This window comes from Postia placenta (genome assembly GCF_002117355.1).
Source record: "Postia placenta MAD-698-R-SB12 unplaced genomic scaffold POSPLAscaffold_13, whole genome shotgun sequence".
Lineage (NCBI taxonomy): Eukaryota > Fungi > Basidiomycota > Agaricomycetes > Polyporales > Adustoporiaceae > Rhodonia > Rhodonia placenta.
Window position 1 is genome coordinate 116,226 of NW_020169844.1, and position 25,535 is coordinate 141,760.

General features: G+C 55.2%; 7 protein-coding genes and 1 non-coding gene across 8 annotated transcripts; 2 read left to right on the forward strand and 6 right to left on the reverse strand.

Moving 5' to 3' along the window:
* Positions 1–41: 41 nt before the first annotated feature.
* POSPLADRAFT_1151998 (hypothetical protein) lies at positions 42–6,191 on the forward strand (the record flags this gene model as incomplete). The annotated part of the gene is made up of 18 exons (XM_024486608.1): positions 42–232; positions 296–540; positions 596–624; positions 687–818; positions 897–1,214; positions 1,326–1,486; positions 1,531–2,638; positions 2,688–2,759; positions 2,879–3,122; positions 3,350–3,365; positions 3,698–3,806; positions 3,887–3,940; positions 4,000–4,474; positions 4,601–4,728; positions 4,784–4,909; positions 4,967–5,098; positions 5,722–6,076; positions 6,139–6,191. The coding sequence occupies 18 exons, from the start codon at positions 42–44 to the stop codon at positions 6,189–6,191; spliced, it is 3,948 nt and encodes a 1,315-aa protein (XP_024335548.1).
* A 1,213-nt stretch (positions 6,192–7,404) lies between these two features.
* Positions 7,405–9,001, reverse strand: POSPLADRAFT_1151913 (hypothetical protein; the record flags this gene model as incomplete). Its single annotated transcript, XM_024486595.1, has 6 exons — positions 7,405–7,461; positions 7,516–7,643; positions 7,692–7,929; positions 7,991–8,271; positions 8,313–8,553; positions 8,612–9,001. 6 exons carry the CDS (start codon positions 8,999–9,001, stop codon positions 7,405–7,407), a joined length of 1,335 nt encoding a protein of 444 aa, XP_024335549.1.
* A 510-nt stretch (positions 9,002–9,511) lies between these two features.
* On the reverse strand, positions 9,512–9,585 carry POSPLADRAFT_t130. The gene has a single exon. It is a non-coding gene; the product is annotated as a tRNA-Val (tRNA).
* Positions 9,586–9,708: 123 nt separating this feature from the next.
* POSPLADRAFT_1184438 (hypothetical protein) lies at positions 9,709–11,757 on the forward strand. The gene is made up of 9 exons (XM_024489080.1): positions 9,709–9,769; positions 9,823–9,849; positions 9,901–10,186; positions 10,490–10,954; positions 11,002–11,157; positions 11,217–11,342; positions 11,403–11,446; positions 11,499–11,538; positions 11,590–11,757. Exons 1-9 carry the CDS (start codon positions 9,714–9,716, stop codon positions 11,683–11,685), a joined length of 1,296 nt encoding a protein of 431 aa, XP_024335550.1. The 5' UTR covers positions 9,709–9,713; the 3' UTR covers positions 11,686–11,757.
* A 273-nt stretch (positions 11,758–12,030) lies between these two features.
* POSPLADRAFT_1151569 (hypothetical protein) lies at positions 12,031–14,447 on the reverse strand (the record flags this gene model as incomplete). The annotated part of the gene is made up of 3 exons (XM_024486548.1): positions 12,031–12,498; positions 12,557–12,770; positions 13,834–14,447. The coding sequence occupies 3 exons, from the start codon at positions 14,445–14,447 to the stop codon at positions 12,031–12,033; spliced, it is 1,296 nt and encodes a 431-aa protein (XP_024335551.1).
* A 287-nt stretch (positions 14,448–14,734) lies between these two features.
* Positions 14,735–17,415, reverse strand: POSPLADRAFT_1184443 (hypothetical protein; the record flags this gene model as incomplete). The annotated part of the gene is made up of 18 exons (XM_024489081.1): positions 14,735–14,991; positions 15,046–15,085; positions 15,142–15,262; positions 15,321–15,352; positions 15,409–15,547; positions 15,613–15,690; positions 15,741–15,910; positions 15,968–15,992; positions 16,049–16,060; positions 16,120–16,235; positions 16,286–16,471; positions 16,525–16,612; positions 16,664–16,716; positions 16,771–16,836; positions 16,896–17,101; positions 17,158–17,248; positions 17,304–17,324; positions 17,377–17,415. The coding sequence occupies 18 exons, from the start codon at positions 17,413–17,415 to the stop codon at positions 14,921–14,923; spliced, it is 1,554 nt and encodes a 517-aa protein (XP_024335552.1). The 3' UTR covers positions 14,735–14,920.
* Positions 17,416–17,893: 478 nt separating this feature from the next.
* Positions 17,894–18,789, reverse strand: POSPLADRAFT_1151976 (hypothetical protein; the record flags this gene model as incomplete). The annotated part of the gene is made up of 3 exons (XM_024486606.1): positions 17,894–18,284; positions 18,345–18,439; positions 18,673–18,789. The coding sequence occupies 3 exons, from the start codon at positions 18,787–18,789 to the stop codon at positions 17,894–17,896; spliced, it is 603 nt and encodes a 200-aa protein (XP_024335553.1).
* An 849-nt stretch (positions 18,790–19,638) lies between these two features.
* POSPLADRAFT_1059863 (hypothetical protein) lies at positions 19,639–25,194 on the reverse strand (the record flags this gene model as incomplete). The annotated part of the gene is made up of 26 exons (XM_024481198.1): positions 19,639–19,910; positions 19,964–20,047; positions 20,098–20,167; positions 20,227–20,426; positions 20,476–20,482; positions 20,550–20,697; positions 20,756–20,949; positions 21,007–21,072; positions 21,126–21,263; positions 21,327–21,354; positions 21,406–21,700; positions 21,752–21,781; positions 21,834–21,867; positions 21,919–21,969; positions 22,019–22,123; positions 22,175–22,202; positions 22,255–22,275; positions 22,326–22,882; positions 22,934–23,071; positions 23,128–23,173; positions 23,229–23,304; positions 23,357–23,674; positions 23,729–24,480; positions 24,531–24,562; positions 24,619–25,108; positions 25,169–25,194. The coding sequence occupies 26 exons, from the start codon at positions 25,192–25,194 to the stop codon at positions 19,639–19,641; spliced, it is 4,206 nt and encodes a 1,401-aa protein (XP_024335554.1).
* Positions 25,195–25,535: the final 341 nt, after the last annotated feature.

A 25,535-nucleotide genomic window follows, 5' to 3' on the forward strand; every position in this document is an offset into this window, starting at 1 on the left:
CGGACGTGCTTGCTTACGACGACGACGATCTGGACTCGAGGATGGCGACGAGGGCTGTTGATCATGACCGATGTGGGGCACGACGTCCCGTAACTGGTTCTGTTGCTTTGCTCGACGCCGTGGCACGCGCAGACGAGGAGGCGGTTCTGCGGTCTCTTGAGTCGGGTGCTGACGTGAATGCCTCGGATACCTCTGGTAGAACAGTTATTTCATGCGCGATCGCGGGCGATAGGTGAGATCCTGGTTGCTGAGCTCGCTGTCGGCGCGTGCGCGTAACTCATGAAGTGGACGATAGTTGGGAGAAGTTGGACGTGTCTGACGCGTCGTATCAGCTTCAAAGTCGTCTGAATATCCTGCATCATCTTCTGGGATGCGCGGAACTATCGTTACATACGTTGAATGCGCCAGTGCGAGGCGTCTCACCCCTGTGTCTCGCTGCTTGGCTCGATGTGCCTGAGATTGTGCGGCTCCTCGTCGAATGCAGCGATGGCCTGGTATCCGTCAATGCGACAGATACCTATGGCGCCACGCCTCTCATGTGTAAGTCCGTGCCCTTTGGAAGAGCCTTCGTTTGTTTTGACATACCTGTCGACAGATGCTGCAAGAGATAGCCGGGTACGAACCGTATGTTTTCTGGTAAGCCTGAAGCATCATCTGTCTAGCGATATGACTCACTCGCAATGCAGCTCGCGCACGGTGCCAGGCCCGACTACTGGGATGTCAACTATCGGACATCAAATCAGTACGCTCTCCGGCATCCTTACATCTTGTGGTTATGTGAGCAGGCCTTGAGGCGATTCCGTCTCCGAGAGCCAATGGTATGTCTTGTTATACTCTTTGCGCGGCATACAATCTTTGACTGCCGCTATCAGCTACATCTTATGCCATTGCCACAGCCCTACTTTGATAGACTGGTTGATTCAACGTCCTCCATGATTTACGACCCAGACATGACCGCGGCCGCGACATACACATTGCGCGGCTCTGCTAGACCCACTGAGACGCTTGTCCAGGCGGTGATCACCGCCGATCTTCAACAATTGCGCTCCTTGCTGTTCTCCCCGAGGCCCTCTTCCGTCGGTTCCACGCTGGGGGATACACCCGTTTTGGTCAACCTCCCAGACTCCACAGGCTGGAGCCCTATTCATTACTGTGTCTCTGCTGAGCGTCCCTCTGTGGAAGTGCTCGACACCCTCTATCGCGCCGGTGCCGACGTGAGCCTCTATACCACATCTGGACAGGAAACTCCCCTACACTGCCTTGCATACAAAGCTCGCCTAGCGATGTCACATGAAAACGCTGCTTCTATACACTCATTTGTGCAGCATTTGGTTAGTGACCTCCGTGCACCGCTGGCGGCTAGGGATTCCAATGGAAATACCTGTCTCCATATTGCCGCACAGTATGGTAAGAGTGTCGACGTGGTGGCGGCACTACTCGCGTGTGATCCCAGCGGCACCATAGCGGATATGCGCAATGCGAACGGGTACGTGCTCGTTGGTTGCGTCACATTGTGCTTGCCATTGACAGTCGCAGATTGACAGCATTGGAGGTCGCCAACCCGGAACTTCGCATCGCGTTTGGTGTGGACAGTGAACGCATACGCTCCATGTCTTCTGCGTCCATTCGTACTATCAGACCGTCCACAGCGACATCTGTCAAGTCGATGCCGCCCAGACTCGATGAAGGCTATCCCTCTCCGCCCCTCTCTGCCCGGTTGTGGAAGAACGATAATTCAGAGGCTGATGTCGACTACATGACCTTGCCTCTGCAAATCCTCGACAATCTGCGGTCCGTATCTACTAATCTTGCGGACATGACGTCCCTCGACGTGACGTGGTGTACTCAGGTTCTGAAGGAGACGTCATCTATGCGCGACCGACTGTTGCCCCACTTGCGTTCCCGCATGCGCGACACGGTCGCAGAGCTGCGTAGCGCTCGCAAGTTATTCCAAGACGTCTATGGCCTGTATCAGGAGACCAGTCATTCACTCGTGGACGTGCTCGGTTCAGAGGAGTGGAATGATCCCCAAGGCAGTTCCGGGCACTATCGGAGGCGCACGACCGACTCTAACGATTCCGACGTAACGGCTGTGTCCGATGCCAGCTACGTGCTGGTGAGTCGCAAGTGCCGGTCCATGACAGATCTCAAATTGTCTCGGCGCTCGGAATCGTCGACTTCGTCGGGCATCCCGCTCTCGCCTGTCCCATCATCTCCATCCACCACCACTCTGCTGGGTCAAGGGGGTCCGCGAATTGACCGTACACCAGTTTCCTCCAAGGAAAGCTCCCCATCCCAGTCCACGGCATCTTCGATTCGGCAGCTCACCCGGAAGCGTAGCCACACGTGGAACGACTCGAAGTCCGCTGCTCAGTCGGAGTTGGGCAAAAAAGGATCTGCTCCCAGCAATGCTTCCAAGCTGAAGGCCTGGCTGAAGAAATTGATGCCCGAGCTCGCGTCGAAGTCTGACAGCGCTCCTGATGGACGGTCGAGGAGCCATATCCTTGGGATGAGGATGAGGAATGTCTCTACTTCAAGCCGTGCAGATGGTGTTACTTTCACCGTGCTGTCAATGTGTCGCCGGTGCATGGATGCTTCGTGTCAGGATCTCACCCGCATAGAAGCCTGTTTGGATGTGGTAGGTACTAAGCGCTGTCCTGCCTTGATTTGCTGACACGTCTTTCTAGGTGGAGCAATATATCACATGCGCTAAGCGGGCAATAACTCATGCAGAGGCTAGACTCACGAAAGCTATTGAGGTGAGTTATACTTGCTCAAGCACGACGTAACGCTAAGTATTTCGGAGACTCGCACGATTGCACTCGAATGCATTCGTCTGACGCAGAGCAGAATGCGCTCGTTGAGTGCTGGCTCGCAGTCGTGGCGCAACCAGCCCATCATAATGCGTCAGGACGATATGTCGGACTCATCATTCATAGAGGGCGCAAGCACGAATCGACCACGAGTGCAATCCGCGAGTTCATCCATCGCATCGATATCGTCCACCCTCATCGAGGGCGACGATGATGATACGCGCGTTTTCCGCAGGTTGATCTCAAACAAGGTCGAGGTATGGCTCGACGACTCCGAAGAAGAGGTCGACAAGGCGATCGCGTGGCTCCGTATAGTCAAGGACGCTCTGCAAAGAACCCGGACTAGTGTTCTGCGCCCGTGAACTCTGAACGCTGTAAGATCTGTATCATTATCCTTGCTGTATATTGCTTTATGTTGTCGGGGCTATCCGAATTGCTGTATCTATTTCGCATATGGACACATTTACGCTGTCTCTCCCCCCTCCCCCCTCCCTCTTACTGCACTCTCGCTGTCACATATTTGTACGTTCTGCTAGTTGTATATACCGCCCAGTGTGTAGCTCATGACTAAAATGTGTTGTTTGCATGTGGATTCTTCCCACAAATACTACGGTTTATGGCGTCGTGTTCTGCCTTCGCAGCGTGCTTGGCATAGACGCGTGCCGCGGCGTGGCACAAGCAGCGCATCCATACGCGTCGCGTTGTGCCTCTGTTCTACGCGTGCCACAACTATTGTCAAATTGAGATTTGTGGCCCTCGTTAAGGTGCACGCCTTGAACTTGAACTCGAACTCGAACTCGAACTCGACGATACTCACGATACAAGTCAACGCAGTCCATCATGCTGCATATTCCAGCCCTTCTAATACATGCGCTACTCACAAGCACTTTTCCTGCAAACGCGGTCAGCGTGGCTGAGATACAGGGCGCGTCGTTTCAGTCCCCGCTGGCCGGGTCCATGGTACAAGATGTAACTGGAGTGGTTACAGCAAAGGTCAGTCTCCACCTTGTGATCCAAAGTCGTTCATAGCGAACATGTTATGGCAGCCCACCATGGCTTGATGCGAACTTCAGGGCCGATTTGGCTCGCCAGTTGGCATCAACTCATCGGTATATGGTCTTGCGAAGGTCCGCGGTGCCGTTCCTCTTGTGACGTACGCTGCAGGTGACTGACCAACAGCCTTTAGGATAAGTATGGCGTATGGATAATGGGAGACTCACCCAGCGACGACCCGCGCGTATCTAATGGACTACGTATTTACGGATCCTCCGCTCTGAAGTCCGTGTCTTTAGGAGACAGGATATCCCTCTCGGGGCGTGTCACGGAGTATCGCGCCAACTACAGTCCAAACGACCTATTCCTCACCGAGCTGGACCTGCCACACGCAGTCACGGTGCTCTCGCACGACAACCTTGTTGTCCCTCTCGTTTTGGGCGAAGACCGTACCCCTCCCATCGGGCAGCTTTCAGCGTGCGATGTCGGGCCAGACGGATGGCTCTCTGTGCCGAACAACGTTACACTGCTAGAGTCGCTGAATGCTACCTTGCAGCCAGACCTGTATGGGCTTGACTTCTGGGAAAGCCTGGAGGGACAGCTTGTCACCATACCGTCTCCAGTCGCGGCCAACTTCCCAGACAGATTCGGTTCCGTCTGGGTCTATGGTGATTGGCCTGTCTCGGGGAAGAACTCGAGAGGCGGATTGACCCTGACATTATCTGGCAAGTATCCATGAAATACCCAATGTCTCTGTTTATAATCGTGCTCAACTTCGCAAACAATCTGTAAAGACTCAGACAATACTCCTTACGCACATCCTGGAGCTATCCTCATTGGCCATCCCCTTGACAACACCAGGAATCCGCGCACTACTATGGGCACGACGATGAACGATATCACGGGCATTGTGACCTACCAAGTGAGCTCTATAAATACGTTTTATGGGCAGTACCTCAACTTTAGGACCTCACAAGTACGGGAGCTACTACGTCTTGCCTCTTACTGCACCCAAGATTCTCTCTTTCCCAACTTCCAAACCCGAGCCTGCGTCGGTCGTTTCTAGTACGCATCCCTGTGACATAACGATTGGCGACTACAACGTGCGTCTACCGCTATTTCTTTATTTTCTCGTCCCTAACGCAACAGACGATCGTCAGGTAGAGAATATGGGCCCTCGTTCACACCACCAATCGAAGATCGCTGAGCATATCATAGACTTTCTCAATGCACCCAATATTGTCTTCGTCCAGGAGATTCAGGACGACTCAGGGACCAAGAACGATGGCACGGTATCTGCGAACAGGACGCTTGGTGCCCTCACTAAGGCAATATCGAAGGCGAGCAGCGGTCAGGTGCGATATGAGTTCGTCGACATACCGCCAGAGAACAACATGGACGGCGGTCAACCCGGCGGAAACATCCGGGTCGCTTACCTGTGAGAGTACCATCTCTTGGATATCCCCTTCTTCAAGCTGACAGAGTATTGCAGATACCGTCCTGAGAAAATATCTCTTGTTCCTGGTTCACGCATTGGCAATGCAACAGAGGCGACAGAAGCCGTTATCGACAAGGAAGGCAGGTTGACACTCAGGTATGTGTTTCGGCCTCATGCATCTATCGTCTTGATCAACCATCCCCTGCTTAGCTTGAACCCAGGACGCATTGACCCTACAAACGCCGCTTGGGAGGAGGCCCGTAAGCCTCTGGCGGCCGCATGGCAGACTGCGTCTGGCGACCGTTTTTACACCGTCAATGTCCACCTTAGCTCGAAACGCGATAGCTCGTCCGCCCAAGGGGACGCGCGCCCCCCTGTAAACGGCAAGAGTGCACAGCGCACTGCACAAGCAAACGTGACCGCGGTAAGCCTCCTGTGAAGCATGAGAGCTGTCTCATTTCTCAACCCTCTGCGCAGGCCTTCGTTGACACGCTTCTGGCGCACGACGCCAACGCCAGCATCATCGCCGGCGGCGACATGAATGAGTTCCTTCAGACCCGCAGCGTCTTCGCCGCGTTGCAGGACCTGCTAAGGGACATCAACGAGATCGCGGGGGTGCCGCCGGCCGAACGGTACACCTACGTGTACGACCAGCACGCGCAGGAGATTGATCACATATTCGTCTCGCCCGCAATCGCAGCGCGTGGCGCGGATGTCGAACACGTCCATATGAATACATGGGCTCAGACTATGGGTGAGCGTGCGAGCGACCACGATCCCAGCGTTGCGCGGGTGTGGGTATGCGAGAGCGAGGGCGAGGCATGGAAGGAGGGTACGTTCAGCATATATTCGCTCATGTCGTCCCCGAATGCCCTGTTGATCTTATACGTATAGGGCCCATTGCCAATAGCGGCGTAGAGGTTGATGGCCAGATCGTGTTCTGGTAGGGTGCGGTCGAAGATGTGCTCACTATGCCTTGAGTATGCTCCATTCTTGTTTTACACTGTACTTTGTACCACACAGTAATTGATGCACTCTATTACGTAGTTGATGCATGATGCCTGCTATGCCTGCATGAACATCTGTTCTACGGGCACGCCTGCGAGCCGAGGATCTAGGCAGGGCCGGGACGTGCTCTTATGAGAATTTCCGTCCAGGGCTCATGGCAGGTTCATGCTCCGGCGGACTTGCACACGATAGACTCAAGTCCGCTGCTCGGATTTCCGCCCAGACTCATCGGCTATTCACCCGGGGTGGAGTGACACAAAGTCCGCCCCTGTTGAATACTGTGACCTCCCCGTGTACCGAATGAGAATCGTGAGGTAGACATTTGCTGTAATCCTCTCGCCATCTCGCCGCCATGGCCAGTAACGAGCGCTATATCCATCCTGTCTAGAAGGTCAGATTGAGGAAGCTACTGGCATCGCGCCATGGAGAGCAGAGTTCGCTGTCTGTGATTGCTTGCAGAAGCAGAGAGCGACGGGATAGACATCGACAAACAGACGAATATTGAGATAACTGGCGTGGATTAGTATAGCTGCTGCGAATAACCTCTAGAGTTTAAGGGATGAGGACACGTCACCTCGAGGTGACAAGCGCCGCTGTGCTTCATGCCGCTTATCTGTGGCTGTTGCGAAGGTCTATCGTTAATGATTTTGCTGTGAGTGAATACGCTCTTGGTAGCACACCATTCGACCAATGTGAAACTGTTTGAATTGCATGGCAGATTGAGCAGAGACTCGCAGCAGCCCGAGACGTTAGACCGCAAATGACAAGGGGACTCTGGGAAGCTGGCGAACTGAGAAGGTCTGAGAAGGTCGACGCATTCTATGGTTTTCCACCACACGTTGTCGACCCAGTCGACGTCAACGGAAACATGAGGCTCGCGGCAGAAATTGCCATGATATGGTTTGTCTCGCATATGACCTCATAAATCAGTGTAAGCCGCTTTTCGTCTCCCTCATGCGTACCTTGCACACCTTCCGGAACCTGGCTGCTTTTGTAATTGTCAAATCAGTATGCCTAACATCAACGTGCAACCCACTGTCGACACCACCCGCATGCCTTCTCTCACCAATGCAGAGCCTGCAACAATTCCGATAACGATAGACGTTGCAAGATGTATTTCAGGCCAAGTGGCCCAGACGATGCATGAATAGTTTACAAGCTTTGGCTAGCGCCAAGAGCGGCCACTCCAGTGCCCACTCTGAGTCGTGCCTAGGGGACATCATTTCAGCGGGACATCCAAAGTTATCTTGAGAGCGAGCTTACATCATCGAGCAAATCGCTGTCAATTTCTGGCAGCACCTCCAGTTCCTGGTTGTGCGGCACCACGTTCCACCGCGTCGGCGCGTTCTGCACGAAGAGACACACGTCCTCAGGCAGATACTGCCCATGCTCTGCGCTGAACTCTTCACGGAGCTGTCGTTCCTCTGTTCACCCACCACCCGGCTCGTGAGTGCTCGCCTGAGATTGTGGGGAAGAAGACGTGCCTTCAGTCATAGCGTTGAGCTGCGCGATCATGCCATTCACGATACGATCCGAGGCATCGCGGTACTGCCGCCGGCGCGCAAGCTCCAGCAACAGCTTGCTGTAAGCATATTGGTATGACGTGAAACGATGTTGCAGGTCCTCGATTGTCACGATGTGGTGGTGCAGCAGAGCTACGTGTTCCCTGGCCTCGTCCTGTGAGAGTGCAGGTCAGTCTCCAGATGGGCTGGAAGTCTTGAGCATGGAAACTACAGACCTCGACAGCTTGTTGTCGTTCGAGCATCTCGGACATGATCTCGCCGAGCTCGTCCAGATCGTCGAGAATACGACGGTGAGCGTCGAGGTTCTGCTGGGCGGTGCGTTTGGTGGCAACGAGTTTCGTGCTATGGCGGTTAACGTTGGAAAGCTCCCTGGACTGAGAAAGTACGGGAACCCACTGTGCAGCATCAATAGACACGAGTCTCTCTTCCATTTCGGACAGGATGGCGGGGAGCTCCTCTGTGTCACGGTTCATCTCTGTCCAGGTAGTACCCCAGTCTATGAACAGTTTATACGAACAGCACTATTCGACTGCATACCATGCAAGTCTTCATGAACAAACGTCTCGCCGGCTTCGTGGTGCTCCAGAGCCGTGGACATCTGCTCGAAATGGGCGGCGAGACTTTCTAAGTGGCTTGCCATGTCTGTCGACGCGATACCCTGCGCTTGGAAAATATCTTGCATGGAGGGCAGCGTATTCTCGGCAGGTACACTACCCTCGATGGCTGCTATTGTGTTAGAGAGCGACTCTGGGTAGTCAGACGTTCGCGCCAGAATGTCCTACATCGAGCCTGCGTTAATTCCACTCCCAATGTAGCATGAGAGAGGACGGGCGTACGTCAAGCGCATTCCGATCACTCTCAATCGTGTCCAGGACGTCCTCAATCGTCCGCTCGTCCACAAAATCACGTAGCGTCTTCCACGTCGAGCGGTCTCTTGGCACGCCGTTTATATTCAGCCGGACGCTGCGCGTTATGTTGCGCAGGGTGTCCGTCGGACTCTGACTGGGCGCATGCAGCTGCTCGCCGAAGATCGGGATGTCGTCCGGGTCGCGCTCGCTGTCCGAGTCGTTCTGGATGCCGAAAGGCGACGGGTCGGGCGCAGCGGTCGTATGAAAGTCTGGCGGAACGGGCTGCGCGCCGAGTGACTCCAAACTCGCGTCAAGCGCGTCGGCACGTTGGGAGCGGATAGTGTCCCATTCCTGTGGGGTGCAGACGCATACATCCATGCCACAATTCCGGGGTTAGCAGTAAGCTGAAATGGGGTTACGGACGCCTTGCCTGTGCCTGTTTCTCCAGCTGGGACCGCTTCTGCTCAATGCTCCTTGCGACATGAGCAGCCATCTGCGAAGAGGCGGTATGAAGCACACTCAATGTGGTCGGTATATGAAGGCATTCAAAACGTACCTTGAGCTGCTCCAGAACCGCCTCTGAAAGCCATCGAACTTTGGCGTCCAGTGCGAGCAAGTTTACCGCACTCTGTGCTGAGGAACGCGAAAGTTCGTCCGCTCTGAGACACAAATCTTTACCATGTTGTAATGCTTTCTTAGACTGCACAACGAGTGAGACAAGGTGAGGCTGTCCAGAGGAACTAGAAGGAGTGGGCGATGTCGCCATCATGTCCTATAGGTGCTAGCACTGGTAAACGCCATGAATTGTCTAGAAGCACGGCGTCCATGGCAAACAGTCGCGCAGAGCACCTCCCCAAATGGCAAGCACAAACGATGCGAGCCAAAAAGTGAGTCGGCCCAGGTTCGAACTGAGGACCTTCTGTGTGTTAGACAGATGCGATAACCAACTACGCCACCGACCCGACACTACTTAGTTGATCAGAAATGTTTACTTATTTATTCCGCATCTCATCGTCATCGCAGCATTCAGCTCTTGAGCTGCTAACGCGAAGGGCGAGCGTGCTCATTCACTGCTTGATTGTTGTCCGCCATGTCCGTCCTCGCACCCATCATTTGTGATAACGGCACTGGTTTCTCAAAAGTTGGGTATGTGCAGTCTCGCGGATAGGAGTATCCTCGTTGAATCCACGGTATATCAGGTTCGCAGGCAACTCCGACCCTTCATTGTAAGTTGTACACATAGGTGAGCTGCAATCTGGCATCCTGACCAAGTGCAGTGTGTTTCCGACAGCCATTGCGACGCGCGGGCCCGTTCAACAACCCAGCCGCTCAGGCCCAGCCGTTCCCCCGCGCCCCGGCAATCTCGCATCCAAGCGCGGCGTGGAGGACCTTGATTTCTTCATCGGCGACGAGGCACTCGCGAACGCACAGACACCGGGCTATGGCGTGTACTACCCTATTCGTCATGGGCAGATCGAGAACTGGGATTACATGGAGCGGTATTGGGAGCAAACCATCTTCAAGTACCTTCGCGCCGAGCCCGAGGATCACTACTTTTTGCTGGTGAGTCTCTGTTAGGTTCAGTGCTCTGTGGGATATCCTGGTACTGGTGGTTATCGAGGGTGAATGTTCGCGCGGTCTACTTGAGATTCATCGTGACAGCCCACGATGCTCTGGTCTACATTCCTTAGGCCACTGCTGGTATGTATTCGTAGTCGAGACATACGCATTGTCATTACTCTGCACCATGGGCCTCCGAGTCGTCCAAGGAGATATACACTATGCTCGGGTTTTCAAGGAGGCCCCTAATAACACTAGCGCGTCCCCGCAGCAGAATATACACTGACACGCGCCTGCCCACCACAGACTGAGCCGCCGCTCAACCCTCCCGAGAACCGCGAACAAACTGCCGAGATCTTCTTCGAATCGTTCAACATCAAGGGCCTTTACATCGCTGTGCAGGCTGTGCTCGCACTCGCGGCATCGTGGTCCTCGAACCGCGTCACAGACCGCACGCTCACGGGTACGGTCATCGACTCCGGCGACGGTGTCACGCATGTCATCCCCTGTGCGGAGGGCTACGTCATCGGCAGCGCGATCAAGCACATCCCCATCGCCGGGCGCGACATCTCGCAGTTCGTGCTCAACCTGATGCGCGAGCGCGGAGACATGACGACTGTCCCGCCCGAGGACCAGCTCAAGGTCGCGGGTAAAGTCAAAGAGAACTACAGCTACGTGTGCCAGGACATTGTGAAGGAATTCCGGAAGTACGACCAGGAGCCGTACAAGTACTTTGAGCGGTACGAGGGCGAGCATACTGTCACGGGGCGTGTGAGTGTGTGCTATGTGCCGGGCTCATTAGTACTGACCTACCCTAGAAATACTCGGTAGATGTCGGTTACGAGCGGTTCCTTGCGCCTGAGATCTTCTTCAACCCCGAAATCTACTCGTCTGACTTCCTGACACCTCTACCCGAAGTTGTCGATGGCGTTATTCAACAAACACCTATCGATGTTCGACGTGGTCTTTACAAGGTGGGTATCAGCGCTAAAGATGTACGCTAGAAGTTGTACTCATCATGCGTACGCCGCAGAACATTGTTCTCTCCGGAGGATCGACAATGTTCCAGCACTTTGGTCAACGCCTGAAACGAGACTTGAAGCAGATAGTGGACCGCAGGCTCGATGCGAGCGTCACGGCAAGCGGCAGCCACATGCGAGTGAGTTTCATAGTGTCATGGGTCGCGTTCCTCGTTCTAGTGATTAACTTGGGGTAACAGTCGTCTGGTGTTGACGTCGAAGTCATCTCGCACAAGCGCCAACGGTCAGTCTAGCGATAGTGAATTGACTATATTATCCTAAACGTATGTTCGCAGGTATGCCGTCTGGTTTGGTGGATCTCTCCTCGCATCACTCGTACGTTTTGCCTCTGCATCCGTGTATATCCACTCACTCACTCGCGTATAGCCCGAGTTCTATTCCTTCTGCCACACGAAGGCGCAGTATGACGAGGTCGGCCCAAGCATCTGTCGTCGATACCAGATCTTCGGAAGTGCAACGTAGAAACAATGTTAGCTGGAATGGCCCGGTGTATTATCATATCATACCACAAGGACACACAATACGAAGATGCTATCGATTACAACATTGTTTGAACGCAGTCAAATGGTTACAGATGCAAGGTAAGGTGCACAACTCGACGATGCCTTCATGAAAATATGGTACAGGCCAGTCAGTCTCCTAGCTTGAGCAACTGCATTGGAATCCGAGCAGTTTTCTGTCGCCCATGCTACAATATCTCCTTTCTTCTCGAACCTCAGCACTCAAGGACCCTTCGTCGCCTTCGGCACCCCAAGGTTCGAACGGATTGCAGGCCATCTGGCAAAAGATATTGTCAAGTCGGACCCCCTATGTTTTGGAGTTCTGGATGCATACCTGCAGCACTTTTCCCAGCAGCCTCTTCCCACTGTCGACATCGCGCTCGACATTCTTGATGATCTCTTCTAGGACCCACTGTCTGAGCACGAAGCGAGGGTTGGCTGCCTTCATATCACGTTCCCTCTGCTCGTCCACACTGCCTTCACCCGTTGTCCACTCCTGCGCCTCGCTTTCCACGCGAGCCGCATATTGCTGCAGCCACTCCTGTAGGTCCTCTTTCGCTTTCTCGCGGTTGATCACTTGCGGCTCACCGCATAGCTCGAGGACACTCTCGATGAACGCACTGCTTCTGTCCTGCACGCTCAAGGCGGAAGGGCGGAAGAACGCCAGGCGTCGGAATGTACCGTGGAAGTCGAGCTTGTGCTTCGCCAGCAGATCCAGCAGAGGCCGCGCCAGCTTGGATTCGTCGTCTGTGTCAAGGCGACGCAGCCCAAGTCGCTGTTGGTCCATTTTGGTCAGAACGATGTGTGTCTGACAGTCCAGGTCGCATGCGTACCTTGTGCATGAGCCGGCCATATTCAGCCGCACTTGTCTCGATAGCGACCTTCTCTAGCTCTTCTTCGACGAGCTCTATGCCTCTCTTACGCCACTCGTTGATTTTGCCCGAAGGGATCTCCTCAGTCCATCCCGGAGGCAGCGCCTTGCCGAATTCCGCCTCAGCACCGATCAGGGGCGCAAGAGCGTCCAACAAGGAGCGGAGAGCGAATAGACTGTATAACCCGTCAATCATATATCGGAATACTGTTATTGTGACACTGACACAGCTTTGGGTTGCCACTGTCGGCTGAGTTAACGGGAACGGTATTATGAGACGATGGGGGCTAGCGTACCTTGTACCCGTACCGACCTTCGTGATCATCGTGGTTGCAGATGTGGAATGAGTCGAAGACATCCATAAACGCATATGGACCTATACCACCGAGCAGTGGAGTTCAACAACGGCTCAAATGCAGGTACGAGGAAACACACGCTCACCATAGTCAATCGTCAACCCAAGGATGGATACGCTGAGTAACACATCCTGTCAGACCTCCCATCCGAGCCAAACCCAAGCCAAGGCCGCGCACTTGTCCGTATTGATCACACCATGCATAAACCCGTACGCCTGCCACCCCGCGACCATCGTCGCGTTCCGTCTCGCCACCTCCAGAACGAGCTCTCGCCCCCACGGCCTCCCCCCACCCGCCTCGAGTCCCGGGATCCTGAGCACTCCGCGCGCAACCCACTCACCGAGCACGCGCAGTGCGTCCCAGTGTGCGTCCTGCTGGCCGCCCCCGACGAAGCCCACGTTCGCGGGCGGGCTGAGCGCCTCGAACGAGCCGATGCGCAAGAACGACGGCGCGAGCCGCGTCAGGACGCACGCAGACTCGACGCGCTCGCGCGACACAGGCAGGTCGGGCAGCGATATGAGGCTCAGAGCACGGCTAGTGGGGATCCCGAGCGCATTGATCGCTGTGGGGGACAAGAATCAGCGGGGTGAGGGGGTATATGGTACAGGCATGAACGACACACCTTCAGAGGCGAGGAACTCGCGGATGGAGGAGCGCAGGACGGCCAGCCCATCCGCAAAGCGAGAGAAGGGCGTGCGTCCGGCACCCTTGAGCTGCAGCTCGTACGTCACTTCCGGCTTGTCAGGATGGGGTGTCGAAACTATCGACAAACCCGGGGTGAGTACCGGGAACCGGGGTAACTGCAACGACCACTCAACGGATTGAGATTGCACGCCCGTCGCCCAGCTGTCCTGCCCATGTGCCAAACTGATGCCCGCTATACCGGAGGGACCACGGTGCCCAGTGTGTAGCGCGGTCGCCCTCCGTATTCATGAGTACCGCCTGTCCGCTCAGGACGTCAATGAGTTCCTGCCGCGCCGCAGCGTCCTCGCTCGACGCTGGGGTGGTTTGCACATCGTCGCCGTACGCGTCCGAAAGGGTAGGCGTCCCGAGCGTCGCGAACGCGTCCCCCACATCGAGATGTGGAAGACAGTCTCGTAGCGCGGTCTCCGCGAGCGCGATGAGCACGCGGGGCTGGTCCCTCTTCTCCGGATAGTACTTCTTCAACGCACTGGGGGCCACGGTGGGCCGCTCGTGCAGTGCCTCGCGCTGAGCGAGCCATTTCTCGACGTACGCTGCCTTGTCATCCACGGGCTCGCCGTCTTCGGGGAGCGCGATGCGGTACGGGAAGGGCAGCGGGTAGGGCGTGACGTACGCAAAGTGAGCGTCGGGGTCAATGAGATGCGAGCGATGCTGCACGCTCGGCCGCTCTGCGAGGAGCTGGCGGAACTCTGAGGGAGTGGTGGCTTCGTGGTCGGGCGTTAGGTTGTGTGTGATGCTCTGCGCGGGTGGGGGCAGCGGGAGCGCGGAGATTGGCACTTTGCTGTTGCGCGACATGGTGCGGAAGGCAGAACGAGCTGGGCTCATCTGTGAGCAGAGGGGGGGGAAATTATATACGCTGCATCTGAGTGGATTATGTTGCCAGAGTTCGCAAGGCGGCTGAGGTCATCCCCTCAGCCTCCGTCATCCCTTCCATGGTGCCACCTGATCACTAAGCCATGACAATGCTGCAGCATTAGGAGCCCGAGTTCGGGAATGGCCCTCAGAGCATGCTATTAGTCGAAACAAGACACCATCGTGGTAGTGCTGGAGCTCGAGCTGCGCGGATCAGACGTTCGCGAAAGTCGGGTCGAACACATGAAATCTGTAAAAATTATGCGCGAACTCGCGTCTATTGTACAGGCGTGCACATAAACCCTTATATATAACAACAGGCTCAGAAATGGTGTCTTCGGCCTGGGTATCCTGAACCCGCTAAGGTTGCTGGAAGTGTCTCCCTCGGGGGACATAACGACTGCAAGCTGGAAGCCCTATAGTCTCGCATTCTTAGGCATGCCCCTCATCGCCTGACGTACGCCAAGATCCGCGAGGACGTCCTCCGCTACAACAGTACAATGAGCACCGCGCAAAACAGACCAATTGAGGGGACTCTTACCGCCTCCCAGGAGTGCATCGAAGGGCACAGTACGGTGATACTAAACAAGAATTAGTTCCAACACATCTGTACCCTCTGCATAGCGCATGGACGCACATGTTCAATGAATCGACCCATGCCGGTCTGTGTGATGCCCCGTCCACCGAAGATCTGCACCGAGTCCGTGGCTGTTATCTGCGAACACCGTGTGCTGTACATCTTCAGGAATGCGATCGGCCTAGAGCGATACTAGGTCAACGAGCGTTCACCGGACAACTAGGCGGGTGAAAACGCACCCTGCTAGCTTATTTGCTTGCTCCCGATACGACTGGATTGCACGAGGATCATGAGGGAATGATATGCGTGATATACACAGGCACGCACCATGTTGCACATCTGGTATGTGATGTTCTCGAGCCAGTTCTGTATGCTCTCTGTCCGTGCAATCATGCCCGCGAGCTTCGCACGCACGACCGCCTGGGAGTTGAGAGGCTTGCCGAATGCTTTGCGCTGGTGCGTCCACCTTTATGCAAGAATCAGAACTCCATGAGCAGCGGTGGGGAAAACTCAAAAGGCTCGCCCACGCACTTCATACACTCATCCACAACAAGCCGCTGGCTCCGCGCAGACGTACAGCACATAACCCATCGTTCGTGGTTGAAGTTGCTGCCAATGAGTCTCAGTGGCAGCAGATATGATGGGCAAACCAAGCTCACCTGAGCATCACGAAGATGCCCCCGCCTTCCTCGCCCAGTGTGTTCTCCACAGGTACCTTGACGTTGTCGAGCGTCACATAAGCAGTACCTGCGGCGGACGAATATGCTGTCTTGATCGGCTTGGTCTCGACGCCCTCTTGGCGCTCGACTAGTATGACGGTGAAACCATCCTGCGCAATATTGAATAAGCACGAATCCGCAGGATGGTAAGATATTCAAGTATGCACCTCTGTCTTGCAACCGACAGTGAAGCTGGAAGTCGACTTTCAGTTGACAATACGCATAACGTTTATAAAGGGGACACGCACTAGTCCGAGAACCTGGCGTTCAGGCACACATGAGAACCCCAAACACGCACACGTATTCCAAGACGACTCACGTTCCGTTCGTGATCCACTTCTTCGTCCCATTGATGATCCAGTGCTTACCGTCCTCCGTCTTCGTCGCCGTCGTCTGCAGCCCAAAGACATCGCTCCCGGCGTGCGCCTCAGATACCTGGATTCCCCGTCAGCGAACCCCCGGGAGCCGAGACGAGCGCCACGCACCGCGAGACAGATAAACTTCTTCCCGGCCAACACTTCAGGCACGATGCGCGCCTGCAGCTCGGGCGAGCCGAAGTTGAGCACGGGCGGCAGGCCGATGACGCAGCCCGAGTTGATGCCGTCGCCATAGCCCCGCGCGCCGCAGCGGCAGAGCTCCTGCGTGATGATGAGCTCGTGGAAGTAGTCGAACTGCGGCAACGGTCAGAACGATGTGGGCAGAGAAGCAGGCTGATGGGTCCCACCTCCTCGGGCTTGACGATGCCGCCCATGAGCGTGCGGCCCTTCAGGTGCTTGCCTGGGCCCATGCGCATCGCGTGCAGCTCGACCTCTCTGTGCGGGCAATCAGCACTTGGACAACCCAGCTGGGGGCCACGGGCTTACGCCATCTTGTCTATGACGCTTTGCGAGGGACGCTTGCCATCCAGCTCCCGCGCCTGTGATATAACAGGGTTAATGGACGGGGCGCCGAGCGCAGGAAGCACACGCACCTGTGCATCCGGGTATATGTACTCATCCACGAACTTGCGCACGGCTTTCTGGAACCGCCTGTGATTCTATGTACCCCCTGTGTCAGGCTCTCCAGGATTCACCCACGGGTCTGCGGCATGCTCACATCGGTGTAGTACGGACTGTGGTATCCTTCTGCCAGCCAAGATGGCTCTGCATATGGGACATTGCTGATTTCCCCGTTATTCGAGGTGGCATAGCACTGCGGCTCCTCGCCCTTGAGGACGCCAACCTGCAGTCGCTTGTACTGCGGTCGCTCGAGCACTTCGTATCTGTGCAAGCTGAAGAACGCCTCCGTTGCGTCCTGTCCCGCTGCAGCAGTAGAAGTATTGGTCGAGTGTCAGAGTAAAGCAATAAGCCGCACGTACGGATTCCCTCCTCCAGGAGCACGGACGCTCCGCCGGGATGCATCCCCCTAAAGCGTGTCACATCGTACACCTTCGAGTCGATGATGATCCACTGCTCGCGGGTACTCATAAGCCATTTCGTTCCCACACGTCGACTGGTAGCTCACCAAGTCTCCCTCCGTGTTGTGCTGAAAGGGGCGTCAGGACATCGGTGCGGTAATCGGAGTGTGCTGTGCTCACTGCTGCAACCTCCTCTCGCGTGAACGTTTTGGATGCCATGGCTGATTCAGTGAAGGGTAACCTCTAAGTCGGGTACCAGTGTAGACGATATGGCGAGGGGGTTACTTTAAAGCAGACAGCCCGAGCTAGGAGCTCACTTTGGGGACGGATCAGCGCGTGTGACCGCGTCTAGCATGTGATTTCAACAGGCTAAGCATCCGGAAGGAACTTGAAGGTCGCTGCCTCATACTTACTGTGCTGTGCATATGCCTGCGCTATTATCTATATGCCTCACCTTGGTCGGATGATACGACCGCATGAATACTACCTGGGCTCATGAGGGAGCTGCAGTCCTTGCAAAGCAGGTATGCACGCTTATAAAGGTTACACAACGACTTTCATTATATGCTCTGATATCGGGAGTCGTGCCGCGCCAGGGCCACATTACAAAATCATATGGGTTTCAACTCACTTCTTCCAGGTATATTCTACGCAGCCAAGCGTCCAGCGCGTCACAAGCCCGCTCGCTCGCAACGAATTAGTGGTGGTTCTTCGTCCTGGTGATGCCCAGGTCGCGCAACCGCCCGCTCTCCAGCTCGTAAATCCAGCCGTGCACCTGCACGTCCTTCCCGCTCGCCCACGCGGCGGTGATCGTCTCCGACTTCGCGAGGTTCTGCACCTGCACGCGCACGTTCTCCACGACCAGCTCCGCCGCCGTCAGGCCCTTCGCGAGCGCAATCATCGGCGCGAGCCAGCGGTCCAGGGGCGTTTTCGGCGGGCCGGGTGGCGTGGGTCCGTTCGCCGCGGCATGGCACGCGGCGGCGCCCCCGCAGTTCGTGTGGCCCGTGAGGACAATGTGCGTGACGCCGACGTCGTTCACCGCGTATGCGAGGACCGCCTGCGCGTTGTCGTCCTCGGGGTGGAACTGACTGTGCACCTCGACGCGTGAGACGGACTTGTAAAAAATTTACAGTGGCGAGAGTACATACTTGGCGACATTGCGATGGACAAAAATTTCGCCCGGTTTCGATGCTGTGAGCACGGATTCAGGGACACGCGAGTCCGCACATCCGATCCAGAGGACCTAAAAGTAATACAAATAGATGAGTGGGAATGCCAGACACCATGTATGGACAGCCGGGATCGACGCGGGGGACATCTGGAGGGCATCAGCCAAGCGCGCGCCCACTACAAATTCGAAGCGTCGCTGGCACGAGCCAAGAGCACCCGACGCGGGGCATTGCATGTCGGAGTGACGCACTGCGACAGTGCCGAGATGCATTGCGAGATCGCATGCATACACAATGTACAACGTACCTTGGGGTGTTGGCCCTTTGCGCTCTCCGTGAAGAAGCCTGGTACAGCCTTCTCGACATCCTCTGCCCATTGGGCGTTGCGTTCGAGTACAGGTTCAAGAATGGGATCGAAGGCCATGATGGTGGTTTCGGTTGATGAGTGGTTCAGAGATGGTATAAATAACGCGGTGAGTGGCGAGTGTGGCGGCTTGTCGAATGTATGGGGCGGTGCACGGACAAAAGAGTTGGGGTGGTTTGTATTTCGCACGAGTGCAGTACTGATAGGGTTGTTATAAGACTGCCTCAGAGGTGGAAGGGACCGGCGACCATCATGCTCCTGTCCGAAAGCTATTCTATCCGACAACACCGATGACAACCAATCGCTGACTGCCATGCCGCGCTGCCATTGCATATTCGCCTCGTAGCCGTGTCGACCGGCTGGGCAACAATCACTGTTTTCTCCCTCTCAAAAGCCCCCGACGCTAATGTGCCAGGAGTAGCACTATACAATGACGTCCCTCCTTCGGGAATAAAGCGGCTTGTCTAGAGCATCGACATGCCCTATCAGTCGAATGTATACAGAGATCCTGTAGATTGCATGAACGCTTAAGCAGGCAAAGGGATCTCATGGGAAGATATCACACTTCCAGCGCCAGACCAAGCTATTTCTACCCGCGTCTTCCACATCCACGGATTCATATTTAGGTCGCGTACAGCTACGCGGTAATTGCGCTTCATTTATAGTCGTGTTCTGTTCGTCTATACACCCCTGGGGCTGCTATGTCGTAACTCTATTCATCGCGCCACGGAGTCCATAAGGTGAGCTCCATGCATGCGTACGGCGATATCCGCCGTGTTTGAAGGCCAGCCGCGACACGCCGTGCCTCTGTACGGCGCCGTCGAGAGCCCTCCATCATCTCGAACTCACCCCCGGGATGCCCCCTGCAACGGGATCCGGGCCTGCTGCACTGCACCGCTTGCCCGAGGATCATGCCGGGAGCACGAACACATCGCCACATTTCTCTCCCTCCTCGGAATCCTTCGCCACGGACGGGCTAGCTATCGTCCGCCTGTCGCTCTCGATCACCCGCGCCTTCGCCGCGTACCTAATGTCGTCCAGGGTAATCGCAGACCTCTCGCACATGCTGCGGAAGATGCCGGCGGGCAGATGGTACAGGGTCTCAGGCGTATCGTACTCCGCGATGCCACCCGCGTCCATGACGCATATCCGGTCGTAGCCGATGATCGTTCTCAAGCGGTCTTGGCCCAGTGTCAGTCCGGCCACACGAGGAGGCGAGGCGGGGTCTACTTACGGGCTATGCACAAAATGGTTCGGTCGTGGAACTCGACGGCTATCGTGTCTTGGATTTTCCGGTCCGTCTCGTAGTCGACAGATGCTGCCGGCACGGTTTGTTGCTTTCTAACCGGAGACATCGGGAGCACGCACCTGTTGCCTCGTCCAGGATTAGGATTTTAGAACCCTTCACAAGAGCGCGGGCTAGTGAGACGAGCGAACGCTGCGAATACATGAGCCGGCTGCGATTCGCTGTCCGCGTATGCAACGGCCGATACATACCTGCCCAATAGACAGGTTCCCTCCCTCGTCCTCAATCGTGCTGTCAAGTGTAAAGCGACTGGCTTGCCCATTCGAATCTTCCCCGTCGAGCGAGTCTGGCTTGCGGTCCTCAACGAGGTATGCACGTTTCAGTGCATCCCATAGTCGTGCGTCGTCGTGAAGACCGAATGGATCTAGGTTGCTACGTAACGTGCCCGAGACTGTGCAGAAGGTCGGTATCACTTAATGCATCTGCGATTGAGCACTCACAGAGTAACTATGCAAGTGTTGGTCTCAGCGCAAGTTTAACCATAACATATACGTAGCTGCTGAATGCGACTCACCGGGTCTTGAGGAATGATCGCAAGCCCCTGGCGAAGATCGGTAAGCCCTATCTTGGAGATATCCACCCCGTCGATCACGATCGAGCCTGATGTTAACTCGACGAGACGGTACAGTGTAGTCATGATTGAACTTTTCCCAGCTCCGGTACTGAGACCGCGTCAGCCGTTACCACACTGTGCATTCTTTAAAGCCAAACGCGACGAACCGTCCCACGATGCCTATCTTCTCTCTAGGTCGGACGGACATTGTCAGGTTCTTGAGCACGGCCGGCAACTCGGGCCGATACTTAAGCACAATGTTGTTGAACTCGATGGCACCAGCTGAGGGCCAAGGGGCAGGAGGCGCGGCATCGGGCAGACTGTGTGGTGCCTCTTGCTCGAGCTCGTTGGCGTAGTAGATCTAGAAGACAGTCGCATCTCAACTGAACTGCCTCAGGGAAGTCCTGCAAAAACTCACGATGCGTTCCACGCTGTTGAAGTCGTTCTCTACTTCGGCACTCTGACGTACGAGCCAGCCAAATGCCTAATGGTAGCCGGTGAGTATGCCGTGATCGCGCAGATACACACGCAACTAACCTGCTGCACACTGATAATGTAACTCAAGACGACACCCGTTTGCGACGGCGAAATGCTGAATCGCGTGCCAACGGTGAGAATGGCGACCACAAATGTGAGAAGAATGCCCAAGAAGTCCAGACGGATTCCCAACCATCTCTACGGGCGTTCATGAAGAAACGTTTAGCGGTGCCAATATATTTCCAGAGGAACGGGACAAACCTGATTGGTAACTGTCAACCAGTATGCACTGATAGCTGTGAGCGAGGCCGAAAACGACAGCGGCTGAATGCGAACATACCGGTTTTCAATATCGACACGCTTGCGATTCTCACGTAAAAAGCGGTCGGTCTCGCCGTATGCGCGAATGGTAGCTAAACCAGACAGCGATTCGGAGAAATGGCTGTACAGCGAAGACCGTAGTATAGCGTCTAAACGCTTGAGCTCTCGAGCGCTCGCCCGGTAAAACATGGCTGCCCAAAGATAGCCTACCGAGACCGCAGCCACGGCGATGAGGAACCATGGCAGGACGATGGCAATCAGAATGATTGCGCCGAGAATGTTCCCAAGTGTCGCCATGAACATACGCATAGCATCTGTACGTCAAAATCAGTATGATGTTGGAGGTAATATCACGGATGACTAACCTCCGAGCATGTTGTCGATGGTGTCAATATCTATCAAATTGTTTGGAATCGTCCTCTATCTGTGCACAGCAATATGTCATACCTTTGGCAAACCGATTCATGATACGACCGAGGGGCTGCCATCATGGGTGAGTGTTCGCTCAACAAGAAGATATAAAAGGCTTTACCGTGGTCTCGAAGAATGACATTGGCGCATACATGACGCGAAGGAGTGCGTCCTGGTATGGACGTCAGTGGTGGCACTCGTGCGAAACCTTCTCGACTCACGTTGTGTAATTTCTTCGATGCACTGAATGTCAACAGAGCAAACAAGGCGCCCATGAAGAAAAAGAATATGGCTTGCGAGACACCAAGACCTGCGTATATCCCCATCTATCTACAAGTAAGTTACTGTCATGCCGCATACTGTGATGAGGAACATACGTAAAAGCCCGACCCATAGGGCCATTTCCTGTAGGGATAATCAGAGCACGAAAAACATTCAGATGATATCGGACACTGACCGCTCTTCCCAGTAAACCAGCCTGTGCAGCCGTCAGCGAGACGACAACGAATAGAGTGAGAAATAGCATACCAGTAGGAAGACATCACTTGTGCGCCTTGAAGAAGTGCGATGGAAGTGACGAGGAGTGGCACAATGATGGCTCCCTTTCCAGCGCTGAGGTACTGCTTATACATTGCCGTACTGACAGACCCGGTATTCCTCTCCTCCGCCTGCATCATTGTCGCGCCCGCTATCGGTGTCTTCTTCTCCTTTTTGTCGCTCTCCGTACTTTCGTCTGCAACTGCCTCCTCCTGCTCTTCCTCCTGCTCGCGTGCGCCGAACTCCCGTGCGAACTTCGAAAAGTCGCCATCCAATGCCATCAGCGCCGCGTACGTGCCTTGCTCGCTGAGGCGCCCGGCCACGACCGTGTGGATGTAGTCCACCTGTGGGAGGAAGTGCAGCGCGTGCGTGACGAGAATGCGCGTCTTGTTTGGCGCACCGTCGAGGAACACGTTCTGAAATACGGACTTGCCGACGTGCGCGTCGAGCGCGGAGAAGGGATCGTCGAAGATCTGGATGTCTGCGTCGACGTAAATCGCGCGGCAAATATTGACGCGTTGCTTCTGACCACCAGAAAGCGAGATGCCCTACGGTGGCGGTATCAGCACCAGCGATGGGATCGCAGGAATATCGCTCACCCTTTCGCCCACCTCGGTGAGATCACCGTGAGGCAGTAGCCTGAGATCAGTCTCTAGACAGGCAGCACTAACGGCCCTCCAATATCGCTTTTCGTCAAAAGGTCGTCCGAAGCAGATGTTCTCTCGTACAGTCGCATTCTATAGTCGCGTATGAGCGATCGTGCCTAAATCGTGAACGAGACGCATATACTCACCTGGATCCAGGCGCTCTGAGGGCAGTATGCAATGCTTCCGTTGAATCTGCAATTGGGGCAATCAGTACTTCTATGTAACATGTGTCACTGGAACAGCGCACTTGACAGAACCGGTGGTCCTCCTCATCTCCCCGATCAGGCCTTCGAGTAGGGACGTTTTGCCGGATCCAACCGGACCTGCGAATCGGTCAGCAAGCAGGCAGACTTACCACGACATACGAGCACATACCGACGATGGCTGTCAACTGTCCGAACGGGATCTGGACGTTGACATTCTTCATGCCGAATATCTTCTCCGCGTGTTTCTCTTCTACGGTCCTCCCTGTATCCTCGGCTGCATCTTTCGCCTTCTTGCTGCCCTTCTTAGTTTTCTTCATCGTCTCCTCAGGTGGCGGGCCCTCCCACGTGAAGTCTGCCTGCACAACATCCACGGCAACCGGCAACAAAGGGTCCTGTATCTGTGTCTCCTCGATCACCTCAGCCTCGAAGACGGCGTACAGTCGCTCTATAGCGTTCTGGGCATCGACAGTGGCACTCAGAGACAAAGCTGATGATAATGAAAAGATGAGTTAAACACATTTGCGAGATGATCGTCACTTACGCAAGAACATCAAAGGCATGCGTAGCAGATTGAACAGCGTCAAAGATGAGAAAATGTTGGCTGCATCTAGCGAATGGCCTGCCAGGGAATACACAATAAACGAGAGCACACTGGCCAAAGTCGGCAGCGAGATTGCGATAGCATTATTAGCGGAGCGTAGGAGCACCAGCGACCGAATGTACGCCATCTCCTTGGAGCGCAGCTCTCCGATGCGCCTTAGGTACGGCACCTCCCAGGAGAAATATTTGATGATCTTCATTCCGCCTAGGAGCTCCTGCAGCATCTTCGAGCGCTTGTCTGTCCACGCCATGCTCTTCATACGGATGCGCATCAGCCGGCCCATCGCGTACGTCTGCAGGGGCGTGCAGAACACAAAGAACGCGAAACCCGCGAGCGCGGATGGCCCGAGGTTCACCAGTAGGATCACGAGGCAGATTACCAGCTGCACTGGCGCGGTGAACGCGAGCTGCAGGAACCCACAACAGAAATCGATGCGCGAGACGTCCGTCGAAATATGATTCACGAGCTTGCCGTTCGTCAGCGTCGAGCGCGCACGCGTGGTCAATCGCAGAGAGCGCGCATATATCGCCGTAATGAGCCCTCCACGGAGGAGTACGCCCGTGGACGTCGCTCGGTAGAAGAAGTGATGCGTACAGACGGAGGTTAGCACCTGCATGAGGAGCAGGCCGATTGCTAGGCCTACGCCCCGTCCTATGGGCGGTATATTCTCGTACTGGCCGGCGATGTGCGCGCTGAAATGCCAAATTAGCGATAGAGGAGAGAATGAAGACTACAACAGTACCTGTACGACTCCGTCGCAAAGTTGATGAGGGCCTGTCAAGTGTCAGCGTGCCGCTTCAAAATATAGCAGGGAGGAAGCTCGCCTTGACCACTAGCGGGTTCAGGATCGTTGAGACATCGGCCACAAGTTTCATAAGCCCGCCCGTCCAAAACCACCATTTGACACTGTCGTTCATGGCGAGGGCTAGACTGGCCTTTCTCTTCCCGCCCTTCTCTCGCCACTGTCGTTCACGCTCCCTTCTGTTCCCCCGCAGAGCCCACCATAGCGATCGCCAACCTGGTCGCACCTCACCGCTTGCAAGCCGCACATTGTAGGCTTCTGCTTCATCGCGGCGTCTTTGGAAGGATGCAAGGATCTTGTCGGCAATCACGGCAGCAGAACGATTGTCTTGAAGTTTGTAAAGATCTGGTGCTTCGAGGGGTCTGACGTACCCGAGGGAAAGAAGCCCAGTGATCCAGCCGAAGGTAATGATGCTCCACCATCCAGCAGTCGCCTCTGGTATCAGGTCTGCGTCGTCGAGCGACTCCTTGGGTGGAGGTACTTCTGAATCTCGCAGGATAAAGGGTATCCGCCAAAACCTGGCTAGGGGTTAGACACTTTGTCCGAATATATGTGGCTGTACAGATATGAGTCCTTACCGCTTTGCTGCCTTGCCTAAACCCATGTTTCCCGCTGATGTTGCACTGGCTAGGAGACAAGATGGGTAGGTAGACAAGGGGAGTACGATGGGTGTCTGTGCCTCGGGGCCATATGCACGGTGCGGATACCCATCTGAGATAACTTGCCGGCCGGGATGACCTCCAGGACGTCGGATGATGACTAACTCAAATACAATCGGTGACTCCGATCGAGATCGTCCCTTCCGTGCCCTGTCTATTACCGTAGTCAGTGCACGGGATCTTGGTGGGAGGGATGAGCGCTCAGCGAACTGCGCCCGAGAGTCAAAGGGACCGGTTGGCGTACAGTAGAATCTGCGCTGTATTGCCACGAGTAGTACTCAAGGTA

Excerpts from the sequence above, each read along its gene's own strand:
- POSPLADRAFT_1184438 (XM_024489080.1), top strand. The coding sequence starts at position 9,714 with ATGTCCGTCCTCGCACCCATCATTTGTGATAACGGCACTGGTTTCTCA. Across the intron at positions 9,770-9,822 it reads ACTGGTTTCTCAAAAGTTGG|GTTCGCAGGCAACTCCGACC; the intron begins GTATGTGCAGTC and ends ACGGTATATCAG. Across the intron at positions 10,187-10,489 it reads AGGATCACTACTTTTTGCTG|ACTGAGCCGCCGCTCAACCC; the intron begins GTGAGTCTCTGT and ends TGCCCACCACAG.